The sequence below is a fragment of the Furipterus horrens genome, unplaced genomic scaffold (genome assembly GCF_987537825.1).
Source record: "Furipterus horrens unplaced genomic scaffold, mFurHor1.1.pri manual_scaffold_5, whole genome shotgun sequence".
Classification (NCBI taxonomy): Eukaryota; Metazoa; Chordata; class Mammalia; order Chiroptera; family Furipteridae; genus Furipterus; species Furipterus horrens.
In genome coordinates, this window is record NW_028327175.1 from 79409541 (window position 1) to 79423981 (window position 14441).

At 37.2% G+C, this 14441-nt stretch overlaps 1 protein-coding gene across 2 annotated transcripts in view; it reads left to right on the forward strand.

Moving 5' to 3' along the window:
* KCNN2 (potassium calcium-activated channel subfamily N member 2) overlaps positions 1–14171 on the forward strand; it is a 382062-nt gene extending 367891 nt beyond the window's left edge. For both annotated transcript variants that reach the window (XM_090276594.1, XM_090276595.1), the window contains 3 exons: positions 4657–4784; positions 10969–11038; positions 13562–14171. In XM_090276594.1, coding sequence (XP_090132720.1) covers positions 4657–4784; positions 10969–11038; positions 13562–13849 — 486 coding nt within the window. In that variant the 3' untranslated portion in view covers positions 13850–14171. The remainder of the gene's footprint in view (positions 1–4656; positions 4785–10968; positions 11039–13561) is intronic.
* The last annotated feature ends 270 nt before the right edge of the window (positions 14172–14441 follow it).

Here is a 14441-nt window from a genome sequence, read left to right on the forward strand (position 1 = left end):
TATATTATTACCACTCTTTTAGGTCCGAACCAAGAAGAAATATTGGAGTTGAACTCTCTGAATTCTTTCATTTTGGAAAGAAACTTGACAAAATTTTTAAAGTAGCTAGATGTACCACAAAGGATAATTATACATATTAATGTCCACTGTGGGTGTTTCCAATCCTGTTAAGAATTTTCAATAAGATCCACAACAAGAACACTGTTGTGCTGTTATATAATTTTGTTCCCTGTGTGTCTCTTAACAAATGAACAGAAATTCTGCAGGAGTTACTCTGTGTAGCTCTTACATTGTCATTGGATATAAAACCCACTGGGTTAAAACACAGAATGAATGGATCTCTCGGCCTTGCTCCGTTCCGTAGTCACAGCATTCACCACACCCCAGGTACCTGGTCTACAGGAGAACTGGGCAGGCATGCTGGAACCCTGCGTCCATCCACTGCAGCTGCTGCAGGGCCCTGAGAGCACCTGACCCCCTGGTGCACAGGCTCAGTTGCATTGTCTGCACTTGTCCCAGGCGTTTGAGAGGCATCGCCCTCAGCGTATGTGGCTACATGTTCCTACAGTTTTCAGAATGAGAAGCAAGAAACTCTCCTGCTGGCAGGATGGGTGAAAGGGAGTAAGAAGTACAAATTAGAAGTTATAAAAATAGTTATGCAGATGCACCGCATAGAGAATATAGTGAATAATATTGTAATAACTATATCTGGTGCCAGATGGACACTAGACGTATCAGTGATCACTTTGTAAGGTATATAAATGTCTAATCACTATGTTGTATACCTGAAACTAATGTAACATTGTACATCAACTGAAATTTAAAAATAAATTTTAAAGAAATGGTTCTCTTAAAAAACACTGTTCTGCTTCTTAAATCAGAGATTATATTCCTTTCCCTGATATTTGGGAAGAGTGGAAGGATTACACCTAAGCAAGTCTCTGAAGGGAGAGGCAAGGGAAGAAAAACAAAGCAATATAAGTTAGAAAGAGTTACAGTAATGTAAAGCAAAAGAAAACTAAAAAGTTAGCCTTTAAACAGTGCTCTAATTACATGTGTCATTTAGTGTTGAACAAAGCAAATTTTCAGTTAAGTCTATCAGCTTTAAGTGCTTTTTGTGGTTATAAAGTATTTACACTTTATGGCTTTAATATTTTATAATTTCCTATGAGTCAGCAATATAACATTTCATATCCTTTATACCCATGAAAGTGGGTTTAAGGCCTCTGGGTAAGTAATATTACTTTTAATAGTTTGAATTATTTTTAGGGTATTTGTTTTCTCAAATTAATATTAAAAATACCTGATTATTAATAGGCCTTTCCCAGTTTTTCTGATAAGATTTGAATTAGAGTTGTGCATGAGTGAGGAAGAACAAATGCTCTTACTTTCTTTTTTTGCTCTGTGTGTGGAGGGGGACATGGAGGGAGGAGGCAGAGTCCTTTCCTGTTAAGAAATAATTCTCCTCCCACTCTCCTCATTTTTTGAAGTGTAGGAAATAAGGTATATATCTTAGTGGTGTCAGCCCATTAACTTTCACTAGAATTAATACAGCTGCTAAATGTTTAATGTATATCTGTGAATCCCTCATACAAACTATCACGGTATCTAGCATGTAGTGGAGACTCAATAAATATGTTGCATTACTAAATGGAAATGCACTGACCCATTTACATCCTGGGTCTCTTCTCTAACCTGTACAACCTTCTTATCAGGAGGATCCTTTGGCTGATAAAAATGCATCTGTGCTTCATGATTAAGTGTTTATGATGCAAATTTAACCCCCATAGACATTTATTTAGTACCAGATAGGCCCAAAGCACTGAGCTAGGGAGACACAAATTCATGGCATGGCCCCTGCCCTCCAAGAATTTATAAACTGACTACATCACCTATGCTGTCAGTCCTGGGAAAAGGAGTAGGGGTCCCAGGGTTACGTGGTTAGAAAACTGACTATAGGGTCCTAAATCGTGCAACAAAGGACATTTTCCTTCCAGATCCATTTCTCTTTCATGCTAATAATCACAAATGCATAAATCTGCTTCTCCTCTCCCAGTATTCCCTGTAAGTTTGCAGATCACTTTCACGTAACAGTGCCCCACAGTTCAAACCTTTAAACACTGAAGTACTTCCCACCCTGTCTTCTCCCTGACCACACTGCTCCCTTTCAACCCAGGAGGGACTGAAAAAAAACTACTGGAAACACATCTGAGCATTAGGCAGAGGATCTGTTTTTCTATCCTTGGACATATTGGTTTGTGGATGCTATTTTGAAAAGTAGCAGCTAAATTTGATGCTTTAAGGGTTTAATTCCTATGTCTGAAAACCTGTTAGGGAATTAGAAAGGAGATGTTGCACAAAAAATGCTTACATGTGTTTCACAGGTTTTAAAAGCAGCCATAGAAGTTTCACTTTCAAATGAGGACTCATTTTCAGCTTCAGCCTGTCAACTAACAGGCATAAATACAAACACTGCAACACAAGGCCTCATCCCATTGAACTCTGAACTTGAGGTCTCCTGTTTCCCTCAGTCATTGCCCCACCATCCCAAAGAGAATCATTTAAAATACATAGAAAACAAGCATTGCATCACCTTTGTAAAAGTTTATAGACTTCAGTAATTTGGCATTTGCTATTTGTACAGAGTGGGGGCTAAAGTAGGTTTGCAGTTGTTCATATGGCAAATAGTACAATAATAAATAATAATACAAGAATAAACTCGGTGTCTCACATACTCACAACCCTATAGGGAATCCATACTAAAATCAATTGCTATGTTCTATTCCAAACATTACTATGTTCAGCTGATGTGCTCCTGTTCATCAGTCTTTACCCAGTTTTCTAGCTTCCTCAGCAGCCTAGGTTCTAGGTTCTTCCTCTGTGCCCCAGGCTGCGTACGTCAGGGAGGGAACATCCACTGGGGACCTTCCTGGTCTTCAGGCAACCACAGCTGTTCACGACCTCCCTTGGCTGGCCCTTCTTCTTCCAAACAGGGAAGGGCCTATCCCACCCCCAGACAGTGCTGGCCAGTCTCATGCCACTGGTCTTTTTAAGAGCCAAATCCTCAACCCTCAACAGCTGGAGAAAAGCCTTCTGCAAGGTGACTCCCACCTCTGTGAGGAAAAGAAATGTTTTTCTGTAAGAATAAAGAGCCAAGAAGTACCTGGAACACCTTTGAACTTCACTGTGGTTGGTGGTGATACTCCTTATTTGCACTGCCAGTGTTCCACATCTAAGGTTTCAGTCATGTTTCTGCAGATTTGAGAATGCTGCCCGTGCAGAGGCTAATGAATATCCGGAGGATGTAATCAAAGTCACTCCTAAAAGCAGTTATAAGAAACAATCCATTTTCTTAAAATGGGTTCTAGTAATACAATTTCACTCAAAAATAAACCTTTTCAGCACAATGGAAAAGGATGCTTTCTTTGCGAAGGTGAAAAAATATACATACACTCAAGGGCCTATAATTTTAGTGTAATTCTAAGGTGCTTCCTTATTGTAAACCTAAGAGCCAAAAAGAACTTGAATAATAATTCTCCCGAACCTCACATAATGAAAAGGAAATGAAAGTCCTATGACGACGGGAGCTAGTTCCCTTAACTGGACTTGCTTAGCACAAAGTCAAGAACTTAGTCAAGCCCAGCCCATTGTTCTGTCTTCCCCGCCACAATGCCTTCCTTAAAACATTGTTTTCCTCCACCCATTACCCACTAGCCTGCAGGTCTCTTTATGAAACATCTTTGTATATCACTCAAAAGAATTAAATGGAATAACTTCTTAGAATAAATAAGTAACAAGAAGCCAAATGAAAGTTCTAGGTCTTCAGATTTTGTAGTGTGAGCAGGGTGAGAACAAATCTGTTCTTGGCTGGGCTCTTTACCAGCTTACAGGATTTTTTTTTTTTTTTCCCTTGAAGACGTTAATCAAGAAAGCAAGTGATTGAATACCTCTACGAAGTAATCACACCTTCCATCAGCTGCCTTAGGTCTTGGCAGGGTTACTGTGACGTTTTCATCCTTGGATTTGTCCCATCTGTTTGAAATGCAGTATATTTAATTTACCAACAAAATCATGACAACATTTATGCTCTGACAATTAATCAAGGTGTGCTAACAAGCATATAGTTTGGTTAGTCAGTCTGCAAGGCTGCAGGGCTGGGTGCCGCTGTACATACAGCAGTGAAAACATGCCCTTCTTCCTATAGCACACAGCCAGAAATGCTGAGCAAGCCCGAAGAGGACAAGATTAACCTTGACCTTCTGGCATTTTGCCTTTCTCCTGGGAAATGAAGAACACAAAGAGAACAATTGCAATAAAAGGTGGAGAAATAAGCACCTCTTGATTGAAAAATAAAAGTGGTTGAATGAAAGTCCCTGGTAGAGTAGAATTTAGGCAGGAAGAGATCAGGAAGTAGCTCCCTAATATTTCCTTTTAACTTTTGTTCCCACACAGATTACAGGGACTCTTTAAAACCTACATATTCATGCAAAATATGTTCTTGTTTTGTTTTGTTTTGTTTTGTTTTTGAGACATAGTTACTAAACAATGCTAGAGCTTATCATGATCATCGGGATGAAGAATGGGACCACCAGCAAAGTTGCAAAGGATTCTGCTTTGGAATTTATCAAATGCTTTTCTTGTTCGTTTTCTTAACAGGTGAAAAACGCAGCTGCCAATGTACTCAGGGAAACATGGCTAATTTACAAAAATACAAAGCTAGTAAAAAAAATAGATCATGCAAAAGTAAGAAAACATCAACGAAAATTCTTGCAAGCTATTCATCAGTAAGTACCACTTTCATTTTCATCCTGCTTTTACATCTCTAGGTTTTAATTCTAGCGCTTGGCTATTTTTCTCTCAAAAGGGAGAAAAAAAAGATCATGTTGCATGCTTGTTCCCAGAAGACATTATTTGGCAATTTAATAATTTCAGAAATGAAGTCCTGAGAAAAGTTATCAGTTATTGTATGATTAAAAATCACTTATTATTGGGAGAATAGTCATTTAATGTATATAGTAATTAAATGTCTTCTCAGTATTTTTTAGAAGCAATGTAATTTCAGTTAAAATTGTATTTCTTAATTTAGCTTATGTACTCTATAGTTTGCACTAAGATGTTTAGTTTGAATCTACTGCACAATATAGAAAATTTTTAACGTTTTATATTTGGATTTTTTAAACATACTGCCCAGCATCTTTATATGAAGGTAATACTACAAGTGATTTAATAGTTGAATTTTAAAATGAGTTTTTAATCAGGACTTGGGGGATTTTCTATATGCTCGGTGTTCATTATAGATTTTATAGTTTCTATAGACCCATACTCTTTTATCGTTATTCTGACTCCATACAGACCAGCAGAGTTCAAGTCTTTCATGCCATTTCATTGTTATACCACAGACCTTTAAAATACAAACTTATATCTAGTAAGTTTCAATGATAACCTGAAAGCACCAGGTCTTTCTCCCCCAGGCTGGCAGCGTCCTTACCGTAAGTACGTTCATGTGGGTGTCAATCATTGACACCATGCGGACTTGCTCTTAATGCCATTTCCAAATGGCGAAGAGCAGACATGGTCCCATTTGTGGGCTTTCCTCCTGCAGCCTACCAGGGCAGTCACGGAAAGGTGGGTAAATACTAGGTCTCTTGGCTATGCAGTGAAATATGTCTTCTCAGAGCTAACTAGCACTGCAGATGAGAAATCTCTGAGGCTGGAGTTTTTATTTTATATATTTAGGTAATTTGTATGTAACATTATTATACTAACATTTTGTGGGAAATTGCTAAGCATCCATATTACCTTTTTACCTGTCCAACCAACTTCCCTTTTTAACTATCCTGAAAATGTTGAATACGTCTATAATCATGGCCATATATGCACTATATAGATATTGCAGGTTTTTTTAATGAAAAGAAACTTCAAGGTCCCTGAGATCTTTTAAAGTAGAGGGAGACTGAACACATGGTGGAGTAGCTGGCCCGCACCGCTAGTCACTAATGCTTTTCTCCTCGCTGCCACCAACACCAAGGTGCCGTCATTTCTCCTTCAGCTCTGTGACTCAGCTAGACGCATAAAGCTAGAATTTTAAGATAATACTCCTTTAAAGTCTGGGAAAGAAGAAAAGGGAAAAGCACAGAGAGGAACATTGTATGCAGTCGGGCCCACAAAAAGGAGTGGCTCCCTGCAGCTCACAGCTGCCTTGGAGACTGCATTCCACCGCCCAGGAGCGCTTGCCTACACATCTCCATTCCCTGAAGCTTAGATCCAGGAGAGTGAGTCCCCCGAATGATGCTGAGCCTTTACCTCTGCACTTGTCAGGCCTTTTCTCCCATCTGAGGACAAGTCTCTTCCCCAAAGGTCACCTGACACAACTCTCCCTACACACCCATGAAACACAGTAACCCTAACTTTCATACAAGAGATACTCATAGGATGCTGGGGAGAACTCATTCTTTGCACTTTTAATGCTCTAAGACTAACCTATATGAAAATATACTAAATATATTAGAAGGAAAACTCACCTGTATGTGTGTGAGATGGTGTGGAAGTGGGCAAGCTCAGTCAGTCCACGCATCCAGCAGTCACACATCCTACTGCCTCCAGGATGGTATTTGTGTCTCTTCCTGTCAATGTAACCTATTAAATGTATAATTAAATGTGATTTGCCTTTGATGCCTTGCATAAATTTTCATATCACAAAAAATAAAATGCTTTGATAGTTTTTCTGTAATATAATTTTGTGGCCATGAGTAAATAGTGGATATTTATATTTATATATTGTCATAGAGCCGTTACGTTCTGAATTTATTAACACTCAAAAACTTAAGGGGTATTTTAGGGGTATTTACTATACAATCCTTCTAACTTTGCTATAGGTTTGAAATTTTTCATATTAAATGTTAGAAAAAAAAATCTTTCAGTGAACTAATTTTAAAAATTGTTGCTAAGCTATTGGCATATTGCTCCCTGTGTACCGGCCTAACCATAAGCGTTTTGGGGCTCCTCAGCATGCTGCTTTTGGATAGATTAATAGAGGAAACCACATGGGATTCTTCTGCTTCTTTCAGACATTTCTCATTCTGTTCCTTCTGTAGCAATATATACTTCTACAGAAGATAAGCCTCAAGCAACTCAGAAATGTTATGAATTGTTTTATGAATTAGTCTTGGGGTTAATGGATTTCCTTTGAGGTGGGAGAGACCCTATACTTTGTGAAAAAATACAACTGAGAATTTATATGGGCTGGGTTTAGCTAGTTTATTCTAAATATGCATAATTACCTTTCATTTGAAGTTAGTGGAGTCATAAGGACAAGCACATAGGGCTCGATTCCTAAGGGCAAGGCCTTCATTGCCCACTGTTCACACCCAGTGGGACTGCCAGCCTTGTCTGTCAGCACTGGGTAAAGTCAGACTTTGCTAGTTGAGAAAAATATACAAATTCATTTGCTAGAGCTCTCCTGGCCTCTCCTATTCTCTGATTTGTCCTGAGAGCATTTTCAATAGCTCTCTCTCCCCTTCCGCCAGACCCGCTCTATTTCAAGTCTTGCTCTTCTCCAAGTTTCATAGACTTTCTCCTCCACATGTGACCACTCTAGTCTCCGATGGTTGTGAACCCTGCAGGCTTGTGTCCTCTTCCCAGTAATGTATCTGTCTTTTTGGATGATCACTTAGTGCTTCCAAGCAATCTGTTTCTATAACTTTTCACCCTTTTCCTGGTAGCAGCTTTAACTTTAAAGTATATCATTTTTCTATTTCAACTATGTACCCCTCAGTCAACATAACTTGTCGCAGAGCCAAGAAATTCAATCAACATCATTTCTATAACATAAAGTGTTGCATTACCTACCTTTCAGAAATCCAGGCTTCTAAACAGCCCCAATTCAGAAAAGATGGGCCCCTTCAAAAAAAAAAACATTATAATCCTATTGTTTAGAATATTGACCTTTTAAGCACATCATATTCATAGGCAAAAATGTTTTCTCTTGTTTACTTATATATTCTGTATCAAAGAGGCCAAAATGACATGATACAAGTTCTTCCTTCCGAACTCTAGTTCTGGAGGAAACTACGGGCTTTCAGGTGGGGGAAGAATAGTAGCAAGAAGAGGGATGATAATATATTGAATAGCGTTTCTCTCTGATCAATATGCCAAAATCCTGCAGAATCTTAACAGGATCTTCTAGCCAATGAATCGAGCCCCCTGTGCACAACTTGAACACCACACTGTGTTAATTTGTTCCAGAATATTTTACAGTTTCTTTTCTTTTGTTTGTCTTTTTATTTCAACAAAATGAAAATAGAGCTCGGAAGTAAGTTGTGTGAGCCGCTCCTTTCAACATTTGCAGAGTTTTCTCCCGGCTGCATGCACCCAGCGGATTCTTTATTTGTGGATTTTAGTAGTCTGATTGCTGCTATGGAAATGTGATCCAAAATCATGATATTTTCCTGTGATAAGTGAAGTTCACAAGGAAGAAATCAACATATGTTTCTTATTCTTTTGGGGGGAGTAAAAAGTAAAATCCACATCTGCGTGTTACCTTTTATTCTGGCAGCTGCAGCTTGAGTAGGCTTTTCCTACCAGCTCTACATCACAGACAGTCTAGAAGCAGCAGGCGAGAAGATTGCAGTTCAGAGAACCAAAGGGATTCCAATCAAATAGGGCTACTCTAGGTCAGCTTTCTAGATTAGTAGAAAATAAAATGGGCAAAATTCTACTGTCAGAAACAATATAGTAACCCAGGAGAAGTCAGTTAAGCTCCCTTGATTGAAATATGATATACCCACCTCAGCCAAGGGACCAGCACTGGCTCTTCCACCAGACTTACTGAGTTTAAGATTTGTTCTGCACTTACAAGTTGTTGAAAGCTTCTAGTGTGGGGATCCCAAACTTCAGGCATTCATGTGCCAATTATACTATTACTTATTTAAATTTGAAAAGAAAGCTTGATATAAATCCTTATCACAAGTGGATTAAAAATATATCATTTCCAGCAAAGAGAGATCAATTGCTGATTGAAACATTGGTATTGAATTCTAGCCACAGGCTGTTGTCTGCAGAAAACTCTGAGCTGAGAGGCTGTTCTCTCTCTCTCTCTCTTTTAAAAAAAGGGCAAGATAGCAGGTGTTAGAAGATAAAAACAGTATAGAACCAGTCTGAGACATTTTTCTTATAATAATTGAGAACTAGAGGAGAATTAACAGGATTTACCTTCTCTCCATGTGTTTCAGTTTTGTTATAATGTCTTGTATGAATATCACTTAGTCATCTAGAACACCGCTGGGTGTAAATCCAGCATTTCAGAAACACTCCTAACTTAACTCACTTCATTTCATGCATGAAGAAACTGACTCGTCAGATTGGTGCCAGGGAGAGGATGGACTCCATGTCTGATGTTCTCTCTCATATATTTCTTCTCTATAGTGACTCACACATGGTTAAAGTTTGTTTTTTGCTTTTTTGGGGGGGGGGTGTTTTTGGCTTGTTTTTAAAAGACATACATCAAGATTTGTAACCTTTGTAAATACTTAGGGAAACACTTTTCAACACCATATTAGATTTAAATCTATGTTTGCAAATTTCTTTAGACTAGAACATATTCCATTCTCTATAATAGCACAAAAAGGAGCCATTCTATTCTAATAAACACACAGTCACAGTGACAAGTTATAACCTTAAACTGTTTTTTAGATCGTTAAAGAGCATGATGTAGGCAGGTGTCAGTTAAACTCACTGGCAGAAGGAACTATATCTTCACTGTAGAGCAGATTTGGTGACATATTGGAGATCCTAGTTTCAGAGCAAAATCACTGAGCATCGTGAACATTTGTTACAAAAATCTCCCTGGCAGTAAAATCTTGCCCTGTGAATGTTTTTTCCTTCTCTGCAATTAGCTTTAATTTAAATTGGGAAATAATAAAATGTATTCTCTCCAGCATTACACTATACTTTGTAAAATTATTCACCTCAAGGTTTTAAGCTTAGCATGGATATATATTTTTTTTCACTAGGTAGCTGAGAGAGACCTGCTTCGCATTTGTAGCAAAGCTTTGAATTGTTGGCTTAAAGAACAACAAAACACTTTTTTGCTGTTGCAAAATCTTAATATGTTGGTACCATAGCAAGCACTGAATTAAGTATTTGTTCAAATATTACAGTAAATAAATTAATGCATAGTTAAGAGTTCTCGTTCAGAAAGATTTTTTTAAACAGTGGCTTTTTGATATATGCAGTGGTATTTTAAAGTATCTAAAAGTAACTTTACAAGTAATGATTCCATCTGTCAGACACTTTAATTGTCCTCTGACTTTTATGTACAATAAAAATTAAAAGAAATTTTCCCAAGGAAATGGTCTGGCTTCTCTTCAGATTCAATGGCAGTTTAAGATGCAAGTCAAGTGAAGAATAAGGGAATTATGTGCTTTGAGTTAACTTGCTGCTGGTTGAATAAAAGTTTTATTTTTGCTAATAAGAATCTCACTTATCACTGTGTTTCATCAGGTTCAAATACCTAACCCAATCCATTTCAGACTAAACAGGGCTAACACCTGTATCTAGTCATGTAGGCATAGGAAGGTGCTCACTGCTCCAACATTGATGCAATTCCAGTTGCTTTGCATATTTCTTCCTATGTCTATTTGTCACGATACTGGGGCTTTAATGAATGTTTTGGCTTTTCTCATACGGTTAAATCCTTACGAGCCTTTCTTAATTCAACTTTAACTACCTGGTGAACAGTTGTCCTATGGACACCTCATCTCTTACTCTCTCTCTCCTTTCCTTTTTGTGGTGTTGGGGAAGCATGCTTCTCATTGTAGCAGATACATAACCAGTTTGGACTTTACCCCAAATAGTAAAGGCATTATCCATGCAATTACTGCTCTTGTTAATTTTGTGCATGCTCTTTGGAAGGCGTATGATAGCCATAGAAAGAAGGAAACCTTTCTGACTTCAGATTCTGTCTTTTAGATTAAGAAGTGTAAAAATGGAGCAGAGGAAACTGAATGACCAAGCAAATACCTTGGTGGACCTGGCAAAGGTAAGCTTGGGGTCTCAGCCCTCACGTATGGATCTGTAGCAGTTAACCACGGCACAATGACTAAGAATGCTTCAGGAGGAGGCCACCCCAAATTTATTTAACAAATCAGCCAACCAACTACCCTAAAATGATGGTCTAACTTAAAATAATTTTTTAAAACTCTTAATAACTTCTTCTCCTGCCTATATACATTATCCAGCTGCATTCTAAAAGCTTTTCTACTTGCAATGATTTGGATGTACAGTAAGAAATATAAGTGGAATATGAGACAAAACCTTTGGGGACTCTTATTTGTAGTGCATTCTCATCCCTATGAGAACAGAACTACATCCTAGGTTTGACTATAAGGCTAAGTAAGACTCATCAATAAAAAAATTTTAATATATTTTAAGCAATTCAGAAGAATGTAAAATAGAATTTTTTTTAAATCTCAGGAATTAATCTTAAAATAAAAATCTGTCTTTAAAAAAAAGTAATCTTTTTAAAATAATTGTTGTTCTTTCTCTATTTCATGATTTAAAAGTTGTTCTTCTTTTTAAAAGTACATTAATAGTCCCCAAATTCTTCTGTCAAATGTATAAGATGCACCAGGATGATTTTTGGTTGTCCTCCAAGTAAACTCCACTTTCAAATTATGAGTATTTGCCAACAATCACAGCATTGCATTTTCTTGAACTAATTCTAAAAGTGAGATTAGAATAGTATTTATGTAAGTGTACAGCCTTTTAACAGAAATGCTTCAAAAGAGTCAACTCTCAAATGGACCTGTACGTTCTGTTGTTTGATAAATCAGCTCTGTCCTTTGTAAAGCCTCAAGTATAATCTATAAAATCGACACATATTTTTCCAGTTTCATGAAAGAATACATCTATATTATATTCACTTTATTATATATCAATAGCACGTACCATATAAATGTTGAAGATGACTATTTGATATCTCACAAATAGAAAATGATAAGTGAAGTATTTAATGACTTAACCTCTAGGGGAGTATATTAGATCATGCATTTAAACTGAGACTCACACATACAAGATGTTCGAAGACATCGTTGATTAATATCAATATTTACATATGACTCTTGCTTGGACACATCAGAATCAAAGATGGGGCGGGCTCTTTCATCATTCCTATGTCAATGATAAAAAAAAAGTTACTTTTATAAAAAAAATAAAACATATCACTTGGAAACAATATATGATATATCATTTTACTACATATAATATTGTATATGATATTTATTAGCTATAATAGCTATGTAATTTTACTTTATATACTTCAAGAGTATATCTATAAGGCAAGACACTATTTCTTTCAACTTAATTCTTTAGTGCTTATTATTGTGACCACTGGACTGTCCATGCCACAAGGGTTCAATATTTTTGAATGAATGGCTATTGCTCAAATAGTCTCAAAACTACATAGTAAAAATAGAAGTTAACATGAATGTGTTTTATCTCCATGGTCAAACTCAAACTAGTTGCCTCTGTTCTAAATAGTAACTTCCTTATATAATCAGTTTATCATCATTAAGAGTGTTACATCGAATCATTAGCAGTATAAGAGCACTTATTGCAAAAGTGAATGAGGTGTTGGAGGGAAGGCTTAGTCAAAGGGGACTGAGACTTGGGGAAGGCTGCACAGACCTAAGGTTCACATCCCTATTCTGCCCTTCTTGGTCACCCTCTTCCCTCTCTGCCTCTGTGTCAGTCATCCCTGAGGTCCTCTTTTCTTGTCGCTGGGATACTTCTGGAAATATAACTGGGAGTCAGAGTCATGAACACCCGCTGGTCAAGACAATCAATTGCAAAATTCACTAGGACACCAAAAACATCTATTGCAAACCACTTAGCATCTGATTAAACTGTAGCCGACAATGTAGCCTGGTAACTTTAGTATCTCCAACTTTTATTCTCTCAATGATTAGCTGTAGAAATACTCTTTCAAACATGGGACAACATAAGATAACCAGAAGTTGTTTACAGTTTTAAGTTCCTAAATAATGTAATCAAATTATGTCCTAAATTTTATATTCCTTCCTCAGAATTTCTGCTGTATCCCAATATCATTCATACTATTATTTGTTTTTCTTTAAATCTCTTGTTTTTATAAATTAGCCTTGCCCTAATTAGTATTATTTGTTACAAAATGAATTCAGTGTGCTACCATTTGTAACAACCATTTATATACATAAATATTAAATCAAAACATGTTTATCTGTACACAAACAGAAATAATTAGGAATAACATCTACAGTTCCTGCACAGTACTTTCTGCAACTGGATCAAATTAATGCCTAAGATCTAACAATTCTAAATCCTGGCATTGAATACACACACTGAATTTTCCTTGCAAGATAAAATGTTCAGTTTGCTGACTGCCCCCCAACACCGCCCAGTTGCACTAGATGTCACCTAAAGGAAACCAGCCCTCAAGTGCTCAGAGTTGACAGTTTCTTTCCAGGGCCAGAGTGATTAAGCCTTAGTTCTTTGTTTCTCTATTCTTCTCAATCCTGTTTTCCAGACCCAGAATATCATGTATGACATGATTTCTGACTTAAACGAAAGGAGCGAAGATTTCGAGAAGAGGATTGTGACTCTGGAAACGAAATTAGAGACTTTAATTGGTAGCATCCACGCCCTCCCTGGGCTCATCAGCCAGAGCATCAGGCAGCAGCAGAGGGATTTCATTGAGGCTCAGATGGAGAACTACGACAAGCATGTCACCTACAATGCTGAACGGTCCCGGTCCTCGTCCAGGAGGAGGCGGTCCTCCTCTACAGCGCCACCAACTTCATCAGAGAGTAGCTAGAAGAGAATCAGACAACCACAAAATAAGACTTTTTGCCATCATATGGTCAATATTTTAGCTTTTATTGTAAAGCCCCTATGGTTCTAATCAGCGTTATCCGGGTTCTGATGTCAGAATCCTGGGAACCTGAACACTAAGTTTTAGGCCAAAATGAGTGAAAACTCTTTTTTTTTTTTTTCTTTCAGATGCACAGGGAATGCACCTATTATTGCTATATAGATTGTTCCTCCTGTAATTTCACTAACTTTTTATTCATGCACTTCAAACAAACTTTACTACTACATTATATGATATATAATAAAAAAGTTAATTTCTGCACATACTGGTTTGGTCACTTGACATTTCTAAAGATTCACTTCTCTCCTTTTCAAGGTAAAATGACTGATTATCACCTGATGCATGTTGATAATTTTGATTTCCAAAAGTTTAGCTGGTTGGAAAAAGACTTTCAATTATTCTATACCCTATTCACTAAGATTTTCCCTCATTGTGAAATATTATAGGCCCAATCATTTCACTCAGCCCAGTTTACTATTCAAGTTTATAGTGTCTCATTTTTTATTTGGTTTGTTTTCAAATTATGTGGAAAGTG